Source organism: Acyrthosiphon pisum, chromosome X, assembly GCF_005508785.2.
Source record: "Acyrthosiphon pisum isolate AL4f chromosome X, pea_aphid_22Mar2018_4r6ur, whole genome shotgun sequence".
NCBI lineage: Eukaryota > Metazoa > Arthropoda > Insecta > Hemiptera > Aphididae > Acyrthosiphon > Acyrthosiphon pisum.
This window is the reverse complement of record NC_042493.1, coordinates 29,231,407-29,250,300: the sequence shown is the minus strand read 5'-3', so window position 1 is coordinate 29,250,300 and position 18,894 is coordinate 29,231,407. Positions and strand designations below refer to the sequence as shown.

Below are 18,894 nucleotides of genomic sequence, written 5' to 3'. Positions count from 1 at the left end.
TCGGTCGAAGGCCTGGGATATGTTTAAGAAGACAGCTGTGCAATAGCATTTTTTTTCGAGAGACGTGCTTATAGCATCAAGCACTCTATGGACTTGGTGTATCGTGCTATGTTTAGCTCTATAAGCCAAATTGTGCAGGAGGAAGTATATTGTTTTCAAGTATATGAGGAGACAATCGTTTAAGAATTATCCTTTCACAGATTTTTGAAAGGTATGGTAAGAGATTAATAGATCTATATGAGTTCGGGATATCAGGAGGTTTTTCTGGTTTGGCAAACATGACTATTTGTGAAAATTTCCAGCTTAGTGGGAAATATGAGAGTCTTATAATTGCGTTATATATGTAGGTCAGGAGCACTATAGCCTTTTTTGGCAGCCATCTAGCGACTTCCGCTGTTATCAAGTCGAAGCCTGGAGATTTCTTACGAGAACACTTAATTATCATGTTTTTTACTTCGTTGGGTGCTAAGTATTTTACAGGGCAAGCGGGTGATAGTGGAGAGTTTAGATATTTTTCACCATTTTCTAAGTGTTGTGGAATAAGGATATTATTATGTGGTTGGAAGGTTTCATATAGATAGTTAAGATGATAATAAAAAATAAAAAATTATATATAATAATGAATTTATATTAAAACGAAAATAGAATTGGTACGATTTGTAGGTAATAGTTAAACATTATAGAAATAAATTCTCATTATTATTATATTCTCTATAAGACAGACACTAAAAAGGTGGGCAAGTGGATGTCACTCTGCTGTACAGTAGGTTACAAGTGGGTCATTGTATAATGTATTGTACTAGACTTGAATTCAATGATATAATATCATTGTATAAGAAAAACGATTCTGAGCAGAGACAGTCAGTCTAGGTATAAGACATATTATATACTTATCTATGGTATTAAAAAAAATTGACCTATAATAGGTACCTATAGTAAATTCCAAATTAATCATTTCACAATATCCAATAGATACTTATTACGTGTATACATCAAAACAAACTGTGATACTATCGTCTATCATAGATATATAATAGTATACTATAGAAGTTTCAAGTACCCACAAATAATATTATACAATCACAACAAAATAACTAAAATAGTTATTTTAGGTTTTTTAATATGTAATTTCGTCCAAATTTTAACTTAAAAAGTTTTATAAATAAACTGTGTAAATGTATTTTTTAGATTTAGAAATTTGATAAATGTTGTCAAAATTCGATCTTTAAATGCTCATAAAAAAAAATTGTACCTATGTATATTATTTAATATTTTTCAACTGCTATTGTAATAATAAATCTAGAGCCTTGTATTAAATTGTTACACTTTTTGGCCCAGCAGATAATATTGATATTCATAGAAAAAAAAAAAAAAATAAAAAAATAAAATATGGAATTGTCCGTAAACTGCTCAAAACAGGTTAAAATATTTTGAAAATTGTATCAAGTATAAGGATTGATAAAATAAACATTCAGTGATATTTTCATGTATCCACAGTTATTCGTTTTTGAATTACAACAAAATAAGAAAATCGCTACATGGGAAATCGAATGAATATCCAATTTTGTAAAAATTTGAATTTCAAACACCAATAAAAATTGAATTTGTCTTTCTTATAGACATTTTTTTTATATAAAGGTAGATATAATCTTATAAGCAATCTTGTATTACATTTTAAAATCTTTGATTTAAAAAGAAAATTTTTATGAATTCTTAACTAAAAATAATTTGCTAATTTTCGTGATTTTTCCATATTTTGTCAATTTTTGAACTTTAAATGCTTATAAAAAGAAAATGTGACTAAGGATTTTTAATATTTATCAAATGTCAATGTAAAAATATAGTAGGAGCCTTGTATTAAAATTTCAAGTATTTTTACTCAACAAATAAAGTTTTATTGACATTATAGAAAAAAAAACTAACAAAATTTGAAACTGAAAATGTCCTTAATCAGATCAAAAGAAATTAAACTATTTTGAACATTTTATCATGTATAGAAAATAAAAATATAAACAACCAGTAAAAATTTCATGGATCTGCAATCATTTTTTTTAAAGTTACACCAAAAACCAATTTTGCGTAAAAGTTCCCGTTTTTCCTTAATTTTTCTTTTGTTTTTCTTGGTGCTTTTGGAAATTACTGGGATTTTTAAATTTTGACCTCCCCAATGCACCAATAATATTCACTTTCCAATTGAACAAGATACTGAAGTTGACTACTTATCGTGTACACAGACACAAAAAACAACACACATCATTGTAATCAATACATCAATACATTCATCGTTTCACTCAGAATCTAAAATGAGGAAGAATTATGAAAAAAATTTTTTTTCATATGTACATACTAGGAACACTTAAATCATAACAGCTTATTTTAATAATGTCAAAAACAGATAGTGATTATTTCTAATTTCAAACACATGTAACTTAAATAATAGTTTTTAATCAAAAATTACACCAATAAGGTATTTTTTAGTTGTTTGATCGAATAATTGATTAATGACTATAGATAACTTATAAGTTATAATTGATAGTTAGATGAGGTTATATTATTCAAAAACAATAAATAGAATGACATTTATTTAAGTTAATATCCAATCCATTAGAATTATGTCAATTGTTAGTATTATCATTATCTAAATCATTTTTCAAGAGTATTTCGGAAGTGTTCAAAATATGGGAAATATTTAAAGTTAAAACAATATCATTAATACATTAATTAAAGACAAAATGTGAGAGGTCTTTGGGGGACACCCAACATGACAGAAATACAATCAGAAATAAAACTGTTTTATTTACCAAACTGTGATCAACTAATTAAAAATGAGTTTAGTCAGGATATAAGAGAATGAGATAAGTCAATTTTTACGAGTTTCAAAATTAAAAGCAAGTAGCTTGTATTGCTAAAACAAGTGTTGCTGTAGGATACATATATTATATGATATTCTTGAAAAGAGAAGAAATAGTTTGAAATTAATAATTTAAAAAAAGTCGTAATGATAGGTTAGATTAGGTATATAGGACGATAGTTTTATATTATAGATTTATTTATTAATATTTTTTTAATTAACATCTTTTAATATTTTTTAGGGGAGTTTTTATCCTATCTGTTGGTTTTTTAACCCTGGATTTGTTATACAATTAATACTTTTACTTGGATGTATTGGTACAGTGTATTTTGGCCTTGGATATTTTTCCCAAAACAATTTATTACATATTATCCAGCTGGTGTCTTGAGAGTTTTAGATAGGTATAATATTTGATATTTCTATATTATGTGGACATGTATGGTATGGAATATGTGATAGGAATTAATCAAATAACGATAACAATGTTGGTAAGACATACCGGATAGAATGCACAAATTGCTGCTCATGGCTTCCTGGGCCCACTGGAGGATTATTAGGCATATGAACGACACTAGCAGGCAGGCCACGTAGCACATGATGTAGTAGCCGTGGACGTTCCGGAGGCTGGGCAGTGTGGCGTACACGAGCAGCGTAAGCGCCAGGCACACGACAGAAGGCACGAGACCGGCCAGAGTGACGAAGTACTTCCAGCTGCCACGGGTATCCTCGGCCGTGGCCAGTGGTTCGTCCGATTCGCACACGAACGCCTGCAGGACGGCGGCCACCTGTGGCCCGGCCGCGGCCAAATACTCCACGCAGTACTCGGTCTCCGGTACGCGTTGGCCATCGCCGTTAAGGTAAAGGCTGCCATCCGTGGTCAACATGAACCCGTCGTCCACCGTATCCCTGTCGAAACACTTGAGTTGTAAATAGTACGGCAGCACCGTGCTGTTCGACTGGCCCACCGGGCGGTCGTCCGCGTCTGTTTCATAGGAGGACATCGTGAACGGCTTCTCGCTCTGCTTACACTTCCGACCGCTGCATGATATAATATTATACTCGTTAGTGTAATTAGGAGGAGATAATGCTCCGGTGCAAAGTAACGTTTACTAATAATGGTATTTATAATGGTAATTTTAATTTTTTTCTTTTTACAAGATTTAAGCCATATTTAATTGATATGTTGTCATTATAACTTAGGTCTGTCTCAATGGGGGGTGTAAATGTACCACCAGTCCAACCCAAATACCTGACTACGGAAAAAAAAATTAAAACTACAATTATTAAAAGAGAATACTGATAAGGAAATGGAGCTAGCTAAAATCAAAAGAAAATATAACCAATAATGGAGAATATTATATTAAAAAAATCTCATGGAGCTATATTTTGTTTTTTATCTCTCTTTGACCTACCCACGCACAGATAATTATCGTAACTTTATGTTTAACAAAATGTCAATTAAATCTAACAACATAAGATTGGTTCTGCTGAATGCAAATTTTCAGTGGTGTGCATGGTTCAGAGAGAAAACAAATAGGTCGTGTACTGTCCAGTGGTTAGCGCAGGAATTTGTTTTTTTTTTGGGGGGGAGGTGTCTAAAATAATTTTTATAATATAATATTATATTCATATTTATATAATCATAACGTTATTATAACGTTTGCAAGCCCTGGTTCAAACGTTAAAGCGTGGATAAACGTCCTAAGTCCAGTCATGTGAAGGTATAAAAATAGACCCATGGAGGGATATTACAGTGTTAAAAACAAATAAACATAATTAAATGATAACCATAATATTATGTTTAGTTTACATCAGCTATGATTGGTTTACGTCAGAAAATACATTTTATAAATTATATATAAGAAAAATCTGTGGAAGTCTTTGCTTAGAAGGTACAGACGGTGTCGAGTAAAGGTACCTAGTTATTTACCAGTACACCGAAATAAATTTGAAGTTGAGTTGAATTTGAGTTCAATGATAAATCGTTGATTACAAAAAACGATTCTGAGTACTAACAATCCTGTCAGCCAATATTTTAAATTTAATTTTACTTATATTTTTATATTAGTAATAATATGGTAGGTTGTACGAATACTTTGAAAATATTATAAATATTATTAATATCGGAATGAAGTGAAATTTCTATGGAAGAAAATATTCTTCATACCTATATATTTATTATATGTTTAATCATGTTCAAGGGACCTTTTTGGCTCACTATTGATTCGTTGGGTAAATGTTTAGTGATTGTTTGTTCAACCCGGTATTATAATCGTATAATGTATTAAAAAAATTGCAATTTTATTTTTTGAATACAAAGTTATCATTTTTAATTTTTATAAAAAACATTTTGTTAAAATACAAAGTTTCTCATTAGTTGTATTCTTATAAGGCCCTTAAAATATCAAAAATACATATTACACAAAAACATTTTTAAATAAATTTCTAGTTCAATTTTGTACGAAATTATTTGATATTTAAAAAACGATTTAAGTTATTTTATTGTAATTTAAAAATATAATTCGTAGGGACTTGATACTTTTCACCATATATACAGTGATATACCTATATTAGTATTCCCTATACACAATGCAATTTTCAGCAATTTACACCATGAACCAATTCACACCGTTCTACGGTATTTATCGACGTTGGTATTGACTTGTCAGTTAATAATAGCTGCGTATAGTAATATTTTTTAATAATTATTACGTACAACATAAAATGTGTTGTTTTTTTTAATTTGACTAAATTACCATATTGCCAACCCGCAGAAAAAAAATTTCTCATAGCAACAAAATAGTAACAAAATATACTTAGTAAGTAGTAACTATATGTAAAAGGTAGACAGACTTCTGTCTCCACTTATAGAATCATATATTTTTCATCGAATACAATGTTTCATTGGTCATTGAATTCAAATATTTTGAAAATGTTATCGTGTATAGAAAATAACAATTTAAGTAAAAGTAGAATGTTTGAAGATAAATCGTTATTTTAAGAGTGAATATCAATTATAAAATATCAGGTATATAATATGTTATGACAGATTTTGCAATTATAAATGTATTTAATATCAACGAATGTAATAAATAAATTAAAATTAAAAGCTGATTTGCCGTTTTTCGAAAACAGGATTATAATGTTATTTTTTTTAGTGGCGAAAGGTGAAACAGTTAGGAGGAACATTGAATCCGATATTTGGTGAAAAAATCACTTGTAGCTTGTAAGTATTTTGAATTGATACATATGTATAGGTAAGTATAGCAATATCATGATAAAACATAATAAAGTATAAGCTTGTCTGTCTGTATAGGTATTATGAGATTATTTATTTGTTGTACATTCAATACGTCTTATTAACATGTTTAGGACTTTAGGTATTCAAACAAAATAAATATATCTTGTATCACAAGCTCATGAAACATGATAACATTTTTCTTTGCCCTGTATCTGGGACTCCTAAGGAGTATATTTGAGTAAATGTTTGCTGATATTTCTACACATAAAATGCAATTAGTATATACTAAATACCTATACTAGATATTGTATTTAGTTTACCAACTAACGGTAAAATTAGTATAAAAAACTTTTATCAAATTATCTTAATCAATATTATTCCCTGTGGATTTTAGAATTTTACTTATTCACGTTGGTTAACCCTAGGATACATATAGAGAAATTTAAAATAGTAAGTTTATATCGAATGCGGAATAATCATTATAGTTCTGTCTTTTACAATAGTTATAAAGTAGATCTTATAGAATATACAAACAATGGTGGTAAAAGTAGTCCGAGCTCTACTATTATTACGATCAAGAAAATAGGTTTGATATGGGTTCAATAATTTTACAAATACAATCGGATAATATCGCATTCAAAACAACAACTATTCATAGTGTTATTGTGTTATGAATAAAATCAAAAAGTTTTAATATTACTATAATATCATAATTTTGTTTAAATTCGACTATTTAAAAAATATAAAATATTTTTAACATATTGCGTTTTCGTCATGATGTGGAAAATGTATAAAATATCTAGATTATAATTTATGTAATATTATTTATCGTCTTTATTTAGAAAGACTATAAATTACCTAGATAGTTCATGAAATTACACAGTTTCATACTTTACGGTAGGTAACATATTGGTATACCTTAAGGTACCTATTAGTGGCTTAGTCCTTAATATCTAGCTATACATAAGTAACTAAATAGATTTAAAAAATGTCAGTGTCTCAATATTCGTACTTACATTGCTTATGCTATATTACATTCGATACAAATGTTAATAAATTATGCGTACGAACAATAACAGTATTGAGCTCAGATAACAAAAAAAATATCTAGATAAGATACAGATAATTCCACAAACAATTATCTAGATACAGATATAGATAAAGATAAGTATAAAATGTTATTATCTAGAGTCTAGATAATAAAATATATAATTTCTAATTTTTGCATATCAATTACAAAAAACTGGATATTATTAGTTTAATTTTTCAAGATGTGACTTATTGAAGTAAATTTATTATTTCATACCTAAAGGCTAAAATGTATGATGTTTAGCCTTCAAGCTTAATTATAAAAATGCATGTAAGTGGATGTCGCTCTGATGTACAGTAGGTTACAAGTGGGTCATTGTATGATGGATTGTATTCAATGATATAATATCATTGTATAAGAAAAACGATTCTGAGCGTAGACGGTTTGTCAGTCTGGATATTTTCTATTGTTATTATTTATTTTACCATGTAAGTTGAATTAATATTATAATATTATAATTTTTTATTCGTTTCTATGGTGATAAAGAAAGAGTTATAAATTAAAATCCCATTTGTAGCGTTTTTTTCGTAATTTTTCGGTGTTTTTTCCCGTGGCATTAAATAACTATTGATAAAATCGAAAAATTACGTCATTAAAGTACCATCTTGATCCAATTTGTTAAAAGATAAGGTACTATATGTTGAAATCGAAGCACTCCTTCTGGTAGATATTTTGTATACAGGATATAAAAAAAAAAATAAATAAATAAACACCATTTTAAAACCAATAGCTTCCCTTCGCTCCGCTCAGAATCTAAAATTACGTTTTGGAAATAGGAAAATCTATTGTAATTAATAATAATTATATTCTAAAATAATATCAATTGGATGGTCATCAGATTTATTAGTATTTTAATAACTATAACACCATAGTATTGTTTGTGTGAACTGTGAATACAGAGTAACAATTGTCAGTTATTTTATCATGCTGGCAAAAATTGCAGGTGTGTGTGACTGTACCTATGTTATGTTGTCAAATAACCGAAAACATGCACACTACTACATAATATTTCTTAAGGCGAAGTCACACCCGCATGTGTTGTCTCCGTCTTACACACGTACGATACAGACAAATTCGTTCACGCAGTTTGAGTAGAGCTCACTCAATTTTGGTTTTAGAGTAAAATATTTATTATAAAATTGAATTGCGACAATATTTCTGAGGCGTTTTTTTCCATTATACCCAATACAACGTTCATTATATCGTTTAGAAATAGAAAAATGTCAACATTTTTAAAATACCTTTAACTTTTCAAAATTTAAATTAGAAAAAAAACTGATCCCGTGCACTTTGTAACCCAAAAATTATTAGAACTTTAAAAAAAAAAATAATGATTGTTCAAAACTTTTTTTGGATGCACTCGGCCTCTCTGGTGGGTAATTTCGGACAATTTCGAAGGGTGAAAAATACTATACGACCTATTATCAGACCTACTGAATAATATAGGTACACACTAAATTTCATAAGAATCGGTCAAACCGTTACGGAGGAGGGCGATCACTAACACTGTGACACGAGAATTTCATATATTAAGATGATTATTTTTATAATTATTTTACGCAGCAAAATTCATGAACACTAAGGTTTTGCATGATTATAACAACCTATGTAAGTAACCTATAGTAAAATCATTATAATATGATACTAATTTATACTTAAACATAGGCCACCGTGAACTTACTCGGCGCCGGCGACTATCATCCGGTCGCGCTTGCAGCACTTGTTGACGCACGTGTAACGGCCCCGGCCGCAGTACTGGTCGCGTGGCCGACACGTCCGGGCCACCAGCTCATCGGACGGCGTCAGGTCGAAGCAGTAGCCCAGCGGCAACTCGACGGCCGACGGGTCGGTTTCCATCAGTCCGCGCACCTCCGCGGCGGGCACGTCGACTAGCACGTACGCGGGGTCGCACAGTGGCTGCTCATAGTCGTAACCCACCATCACCGCATCGGTCACCGCCCGGAATCCGTTCTTCAGTCGCTGCATCATCCGCCGCAGGTACTCGTCGCCGCCCGCCCCGGCCGGTCCGCAGAACCGCACTTCCGGATCGTACGGCTGGCCCGGAGGACAGCACTTCCGGACCGGCAAAGCCGTCCGGTTGTCATCGCACCTGCCGTCGCCGATCGCCTCGACCGTGTGGAACGTCCGGTTTTCGTTATGGCAAGACGCGACTCCGCCGCCGCTCGCGACTGAACTGCTGTTGCAACAGACAACGGCGTCGGCGGCCCACCAGCCGATCGCGAAAGCGAGAAACGAGACGGTTGCGGCGAAACACGATCGGACGGTATTCATCGCGTCCGCACACTGTTTGGGCGACTTCGGCACGTTCGCTATCGCGACTGTCGGCCGCCGCGTATGTCCGCAATCGCGACCGTTCGACGCGCTCCGCCACCGACAGCCGCGCTCGTATGTGATATTATAAAATTGTAATATATTGGTTTTCGTCGCCTAAATATTATTATATTATTGTGTAATGAATTATGATTATTATTTATATCATGTTAGGTTTTACGAATATTGTCAATATTATTATTAGATATATTATGTCCGGACGTGTTATCGCTCAAATTATTATAATATATTATACGTACCTATTTTATACTGCGATGACCGTGATTTGGTGCAGCAATATTGTCATTATAACCGATATATTCCACATGCCGTCCGTACCACTGATGCATTCTGTAAGCACATAATATTATGCGAGGTTATTGTTTTTTTTTTTTTATTACATTATCGTTGTCTAACCTTACCTGCAACGATTTGAAGCATGATCATTTTTTTCCAATTATTTTAGTGTTACTGTATAACGACCAAGGATGGAAAACATTTTACATTTTTTCGTTTTCGTTTTTGATTATTTTGTTTTTGGGTTTTTGTTTAATATGAACTTACAACTTATAAGTTATAATAGTAACGCACAATACAGGAATGCATTTTAAAGTTAAAATTAATTATTCTTAATGATTACATTTTAAATCAAAATTTAGAGTTAAAAGGTTTTTAAATTTTAAAAGTGCATTGGTAAAGACTAAAGACGTAAAGTGAAACACTATTTAAGATTTCTTGAGTAAATATCTAAAATAATAAAAATTTAATTTTTGTTTAATAACATTTTTAAAAATATTTTCCATTCCTGATAACTGCGTTATTTTGTTTTTAATGTGTTATGTGATTTCCTTGGAATTGTTTTCTAGTAGCGAAAATGTAATGAAAATTACTTTTGATAACCGATTCCTATAACGTTTCAACTAATCGTTTCGAAAAAAAAATGTAGTTAACGTTTATATTTTAAAGTTTTTTAAACATTTTCTTCAAATTCTTATACTTAAAATGCATAAAAATAGATTAAAACTGCTAGTCTAAATTATTTTGTATAGAAAATTATAATTTAAGAACTGTGGAATGACTTAAGTTTTTGCGATTAAAGAGGATGTGCAAATACGCGTGCAACTCGTGTGTGTCTCCGTTTTACAAATGCGTAGGTACGACATGGCCAAAAACTGTTTTTTGGGTAACAACTTTACTCACTTTGTATTTATAGGAGAATTACCAAAATTGTACAACGCATAGGGAAGAACTTATCTGTGTTAATTTTTTTGATAACACTAACCAATCATTTTTAATAATTAAATGAAAAAAAAAAAAACAAAAAACCTTATGATCTCAAACTCGTAACTATAATTGTATTTATGTTGTCCAACAAATAAAAACGCTATATTACAGACAAAGTTCTTCCCTAAGCGTTGTAGAATTTTGGTAATTCTATTATAAATACAGAAAGAGTAGGTAGTTACGCGCCAAACTGTTTTTCATTTTGTTGTACAAATTTTGTACGATGGTGATAGGTATGTGGGTCGTACGTATTAATATTTGATTGAATAATAACAAAATAACAAAGATAGTAAATATAGTAACGTTTGAATATGCAATTTCATCAAAATTAGAAATTATCATGCTTAACTTTATTATTATAGATTGATAATTGGAAATATTTGTTATAAATAGCATAAAAAAAGATAATGAGTCTTAAATAATAATATGATGTCCTGTATCACTTTCAGTTTTTACTTATAGCCAAAAGTATCGAATATTTTTAATATTAACCTCTCAAAAGTTGAAAATCGAATAACTTCTACCTATTCTTGCTTTAAAAGGTAATGACAGACACAAAAACTGATAAAAAACCAATAGGTATTATTACTACGTTTAGAATTTAAAATATCTGAGAATTTGAAATTGTATAGGTGTATAAATCGATTACATTTTGTATTGATTCTTAATTATCTAGTATAAAAATATAGAAATAAAAATCGCCAACCTTTTCCAATAATTAAGCTACATTAAAAATGTTAAGCATCTAGTGATTGACCTCTATTTAGGTATCTACCTATTATATATATATTATTACATGTATAATAATAATACATTTTAATAATATTCTAATTTTTTTATTTCTCCATCGGAATACCGAATATTGTACCTATGTTTTTCTTCACTAATAAATATTTTTATTTTTTTTTTGTATAAAAAGTATAAAAGTGTGTTTAACATTACACATGTGATCAATCGATATCGGAATAGTTAATCTTTAATAAGATCGACTAATATTCCTCTAAAGGTCCTCCAGTCGATCGCAGTCGATTGGAAGGTGACCCCTGACCTATTATAGCTTATTTTTCAATAGGATTTTGTACTGTTCATTTAGCAGAGTAGATTTTATGTGGAATCCACATTGGTAATAATTATATTTTAAGATTCAACATTTATAAGTATTCCAGTATGGTACACTATACACGAGTACGTATACTAGTATTCGGTATTTAAATACCTACCTACATGAATTTTAAAGCTCGAAGAAATAATATACTTCTCCCAAATATTAAATTAAGATTTTGATGTGCCACTAGTAATTTGAAAAAGCTAAGAAATCTTAGGATTGGTTTTAGCTTTTTTACCTGGCATTAAAATTTTGAAAATTGCATTTATAAAAATAACTGCAAGAAAAATACCGAAATTAAATTTACTGAAAAAATATTCGCTGACAATAGCCGAGGCTTGTGGCTAAAAATGAAAACCACCGTATTTAAATTATGATAAATATTGGCGAGGCAGTGTATCGCAATCATAAAAATAATATCTACCCATGTAGTATAATATATAATACATAGGTGCGTATAATAAGTAATGATATATCATGTACCGCGTCTTGATTATATATTATAGGCAACACACTTCGCCGGACGCAACGTTTAAAATCAATCACCCCACCAAGAGTGTATACAATTGCCGATTTAACATTTATGTACCAGGTTTGTATAGGCGTAAGTACTATACACAATAATATACGATTTGTAATCGACGATATCATTTTATGGTCACGGCTATTGGGATTTCGTGGTTTGCATATCGCATTATATCGTTACATATATCTACATTATAATAATATAATATTGACTTAGACGTTATTATAATGGCACAGCGTAAGACACATAATGCTATTTATATAGGTATATCATATATAATATATATTATCAGTATATATAGTTGGTACCTACTACTGGCAGCAGTATATTATATACATAAAACTATTCAGGTCATTTTGAAAGTCGTGAAAACGATAAATTTTGTATATTATATACTATGTACCTACACAGTAATATGAGATTTGTAATCGAAGATCGTTATAATCATAAAATATGTATAACGATTTTACGAATATTCGTGGTTTTTCACATCGCATTGTAAACAGTAATTCACCTGTCAACTACACTTTTCTAGTAGGAAAATCGAAAGTGAATCTAGTTGGTACTTTGGGTACCTAGTTATAAAGTAAAACATTATCAGTAATTTTTAAAAGCGTGGGGAAAAAAACATAAAAATTAAGGAAAAACGAAGATTTTAACGTCGAACCAGTTTTTGTATAGTGAACATTTTAAAATTCATATTGTTAGGTACCACAAGAACGGTTAATTGTACTTACGTCATGTAATACTAATACAATAATTTTGTAAGCAATTTTCTGCTTTACAAATTGTATTTGAAATTTTTTTTTGTACAACCACTATATAGTGAAATATTAACGTATAGGCTATTTGTTTTTAGTGAAAAAATCATATTCCTTTAAAAGTTTGAACTTTGTAAGCCTTATAGTGCACAAACAATACCTTTTACATGAAAAGTAATATTACCATTTTTTTAGTTAAATACTTTCTCTATAATTTTTTATCGTACGACCAATAAAAAGCAAGATATTTAAAAAAAGGTAATTTCGTGATCTTTGACCTCAAAGAAGTACACATGATTTCGAAGTCAACTTTTTACACATTTTTTATGACTATACTATAAAGGTGTATGCCAAAATTCATATTAGTGAAATTTTTTCCGAATTTAACTGGGCTACGTAAATTATAAGAACTTCTCGTCGAAATATTTCATTATTTTATTGAAATTATCACCTATTTTATTTTATATATGATAAAATTTAAAAAATATTTTTACTTGTTTTGAGCTATTTTAGATTGAGTACCTATTTGAAATTTTGAAATTTATTTTAGTTTTTTTTTTTAAGAAAGGTCAATACAATTTATTTTGTCGGTTCAAAAAGCTTTACAATTTAAAACAAGGTTTTTCATAAGTAGTTCATACTGTAACCAAGAAATCTAAAAATGAAATAAAAACAGTCTTTTTTAAAAGATATTTTAAGTTTAAAATAGGACAAAATTAGTTATTTAAGCGGAAAAATACGTTTTTAGTTTTTTTTTATAATTGAAAAATTATTATTACAATATAGTTTTCGCTCAGAATCCGTATACAATAATTTTACATCATTGAATTCAAATTTATAGAGACCCGCGCAACATTACATGGTACAGTAAGGACAGTAGATCGGACCAATTAACCACATTTTTAAATTCTTACTATTTTCAATTTTATTGTTAATTTAGTCAATTTTTGTAGCTAAGGCTTGAACAATTAATACAAGGTTCCTTATAAGTTGATTTAAATTTTCAACCAACGAATCTCGCATTTTTATTTTATTGACATTTTACGTTTAAATTTCATAAGCTATTTTTGGATTTGAGTACTGATGGAGTATGTTGATCATTGTTAAATCAATACATTCATCGTTCCACTCAGAATATAAAATTTAATCTTTAAACGCTTATAATACATTTAAAAACCTATAGGCTATAATATATATTTTCGATATTTTTCAAGTGTGGTCATTGGTAAGAACCACTTATACTGCGACTGCCATATTTGGACAAAGAACATTGAATAACAAATTAAAGCTTTTTTACTCATGAACAAAAAAGTTACGCTACATTAACTAAAATTTCATATACCAATAAATAGCGCAATAGAACAAAAATATTTTGAAATTAAAATTAAAATTGTTTAAATTCATAAAAAAACAAAATAAATTTTATCAAAAACTTATGTGAAAAAAACCGTTGTTAATTGTTTCTCCTTAATTTTAGGTTTCAAGCATTGCGTTGTATTATTTTTTCATTGATGTAGTTTTTTTTCTGCCTATCAAATCTTTTGGAGCAGTTCTTTGATTATCAACTTTGAGTATGGTATATAGATCTAGTTGGTACTTAGATTTTATAATAGTAAAAAGTTCCCAGTAAATTTCTTAATAATTTGAGCGAAATCAAATTTATTATTTTGTTGGAATTTAAAAACGAATGTAACACATTTTACATTTTAGTATTTTCTATACATGGAACATATTTATTTTTTAAATTATTTTGGAAAATATTAAAATCATTGTATACGAAAAACGATTCTGAGTGAAGATTGAAGACACGGTTTGCTAACTACAAAGTATATTTTGTGATTTTATTATGATATTAAAGTATGGATTTCATTTTTAGTAGTAATTACAGTAGGTTATATTAATGTTTGAGGAAAACATTTTATTTTAAAATGTCATATTGAGTATAAAATATAATAATAAACTTCAAAAGTTTCAAATAGGTACCCTCGAATAATATATTTTTTAATTACTATAAAATAAATAAAATTGTTAATCTTTGTTTAAATAATTTTGACAGAAATTGTATCGTCATTTATTGAAAATAAACCTAGGTAAATAAAATTGAAAATGTCTATAAATAACTTAAAAAGACTGAAAATATTTTGAAATTTGTATCATATGCAGAAATGTTAATTTAAACATTAGGTATTTAAAAAATTCAAGTGTGTAAATTTATTCGTTTTTGAGTTACACCAAAAAAACAAAATCGATTTTGTCAAAAACTTATTTTGCTTAAAAATACTTATTATTTTAAAAATATATTCTCCAGTATACAATAAATTTCACATTATTTAAAAATATTCGTTCAAATCTGAGTACTTTATAGTTTATAATTTCATTTTATATAATAATATTCACATAAATATTTTAAAATTGTATATTAAATAATTTAATATTCAATTTTAACTATTATTGTTAAAATTGAATAACGATTTATGACTGTAAAACGTAAATGGTTTAGCTGGTTTACTATACCTACTAGTTATAATGGTTGGATCTGATAAATCATTTTAGTTTTTATTTTCCATAGGTTAGTAAATAGGTACCTATACAGTGAAGCCGTATAGGTACAATAGGTACGTGACTGATTTAAGCGTGTAGTTGTGTAGATAATCATGAAACATTAAAAAATTTACAACACATTATGGTATTATATTTTAGAACGAACGATTGGTAATTTAATATGTTAAATAGTATAAATATGAGCAAATATAAAAATAAATTTGGTAATTCATTTTAAAAGAGATCTGTAGGTTTGTTCTTTCTTCGTTGAACAATTTATGACAATTTTAGTGATAATATGAACATCATCATGTTACTACCAGTTCTTTCCCATTCACTGATGGCACTCGGTACTTACCATATTTTGCATTATCGCAAAATGTTTTATTTTATGTGATGATATAAAATATATTTTATAAAACATTTAACATTTGGTGAGCAACTAAATATTTGAGGTTCTGTCATTAAGATAGTTATTACGAACTTTACAGTGGCGGCTTAACGTGCGGCGGAGCCCCTCTTGGCCACTGTAAATGTGCCCACATAACTTCGTTAGTAGTGAGTAGTTACTATAATAGTCATCACTCATCATAAATTGATAAAAACATAAACATTTATTAGGAATAAAAATGATTTTATGATTAAGCATAAAGTGTACGGCACATTACATTACTTCTTATTTGGTAGGTAGGTAAAAGTGTTTTAATTCGAATTTTGTAGAAGTCCTTAAAACAAGGTTTTTGAGAATCGCGGTTTTTTAAATTATTTTGTTTATAAATGGTTGTCATTGGTTGCAAATTATTATAGTTTTATTAGAAATTAGTATTTTCTTTTTGTATTTAAATAGTTGCCATTGACTCGTGCAGATAAGGTGAAATCTGTCAGAAATCTTTTATTAGAAGTAAAAATTCTAAAATTTAAAGTCTTAATAATAAAATTAAAGGAGGAATTAATATTAAAATAGTGTAATTGATAAAACCCCGGGTGAACGACTTATAGCACATCAGTGGCGTCATTTGGGAGGGGGGGACACTGAGGCATTTGATCCAGACACCCAGTCTAGTATTTACATCTACTTTAAGCATAGGCGCAAATAGGGGGGGCATTAGGGGCTAAGCCCTCCCAAAAATGTTCATAGCCCCCCAAACATTTCCTACATTTTATCTTGAGCTTATTCAAAATTATCAAAATAAGGCTTTAGCCCCCCCCCCAAATCCCAAATGCTATTTGTGCCTATGACCTTAAGTCAACACATTTAAAAATTATAAATAGTCTTATTTTTCGGAGTCGGTCGATTGGGACACCTCGACACAGGTAAATGATTTTTTCCCTACTTTTTCTGTGTTCCCATTGCGTCCTATTGCATAGTAGATAAGCGTTTCATATTTGTCTCATAATTCATATAAAGTTCTTTAAAGTTGAAAGTTTGAAAATTCAAAGTTTATACAGTTTTTAGTGAAAAAAATAAAGAAATTCGTATCATTGATAGTTTTAAATATCGTTTCCACAAAATGTTGGCCAATGAAATTATTTTTAAGACTTTTTTATGTATAATTTAGCCACTTGCCTATGCTTATAATATAAAAAAATTTATTTTTATTTTTTAGGTAATTCATTTTTTTTTGTCATTTCTTCTTGGTAAATCCTGTATATTGTACTAAATACTAATATACTAATGTTGATATATTTTTTTTTTTTAAGGAATCGATGATTTGACAACTGATGATATTTCATGTAGGTATATGAAGAGGAATTTATAAGGCCAGAAGGAATATATTACCAACTCTACCAAAAAATATCAAAGAAGTACATGAAACAATCGAATTTTTAAACATAATAACTATTCAAGGTGTACAATTTGTTGTAATTAATGATAGAGTAAATAAACATAACGTCAATTCAAAATGTAATACCTGTAAAACGAAGATCAAAGGATTTAAAAAAACAGGAATTTATCTATAGACAAATAATCAGCTTAAAAAATAAATTCATATCCCCTTTACAACACCTTAAAATTATTTCACCTAAAAATCCCTTTTTAAAATGACGTATTAACCTACTAGAATTGTATTATTTAAATTATTTAACCCTCTATATTGAACAGATTTTTATTTTATTTTTTATTATTTTTATTTTATAACACTGACTAGAAATGTAGTATTTAAATTATTTATTCCTATATGTTTGGCCTAATTTTTATTGGTTTTTGTATTATTATTATTTTATATCACTGACAGACTAAAAATGTATTTTTTAAATTATTTAATAATTACAAAATAATTACTAATTATTATGACTATTGATTTTCCAATATGTCAATCCTAGAACTACGAATGTATTCAAGTCTTTACTGAAGTCTGAAATCATATTAAAATAGACAATAGTGTAATTGAATGCTCGTGTATTATACAATATAACGCAATCGAAACATAAAAAGGTTGGAAAAAATAATTTACCTATCCGACTTATGGACGCAATCGACACACTGAAAAGGTATAAAAGGTTAAAACGGACGCGATAGAATGACGCCCATTATTTTTAGCTTCTAATAATAATATTTATATTTGATAAATAAACAAATTTGTGATTACTTTATCTTTTAATTACTGATAACCAATCGGTTGCAGAGTCCGAGTATTAGGCACCCGCAGGTGGGCGTTCACATGTTTAAATTTTAGACACAACAATAAACTGGTACACTGCAAAGTACGTAGGTACTGCGTACAATTAATATGTTATCGAATACTGATGTAGTAATGTGTCGTATGACAAAACGTTACAATACCCGCCATCAGAATATTACATAAGACTTATTTGCTAAATATAACATATTAACATAATATAATATAAAATTAATAATTATATTTAATTTCCATGATTAGTTATTTTTTACCATAGTGGCACATTTTGTATATTTGTATTTGGACGTGACTGTAACTGCTAAAGCGCTAACTGTTTATAAATCAGTATTAAAAAGCATTTATTATTTACTTACACATTGCTCAATAGTCCAATTTGACTTCCTATTAAATATTTGACAAAATTGTTCATATTTAACACATCAAAATTTGGTACGTGACGTTTAAATTCCTGAATATTTACCCCCTTTACCTTGCATAGCTCTGCAATCGGTAAATCAGTGGGTGGTTGCCCTAGAGGCTAGT

General features: G+C 29.1%; 1 protein-coding gene across 3 annotated transcripts in view; it reads right to left on the bottom strand.

Annotated features, from left to right (window-relative positions):
• Positions 1-18,894, bottom strand: part of LOC100165799 (probable G-protein coupled receptor Mth-like 3) — a 27,775-nt gene extending 8,881 nt beyond the window's left edge. Inside the window, exons 1-4 of one of the 3 annotated variants that reach the window (XM_016801802.2) lie at positions 18,726-18,894; positions 9,774-9,864; positions 8,864-9,630; positions 3,351-3,889 (exon numbers count right to left, since the gene is read on the bottom strand). In XM_016801802.2, the coding sequence (XP_016657291.1) occupies positions 3,351-3,889; positions 8,864-9,474 (1,150 nt within the window). In that variant the 5' untranslated portion in view covers positions 9,475-9,630; positions 9,774-9,864; positions 18,726-18,894. Of the gene's footprint in view, positions 1-3,350; positions 3,890-8,863; positions 9,631-9,773; positions 10,064-18,725 lie in introns of those variants that run through there. The other 2 variants (XM_016801801.2, XM_001946415.5) reach the window with 2 other exon arrangements.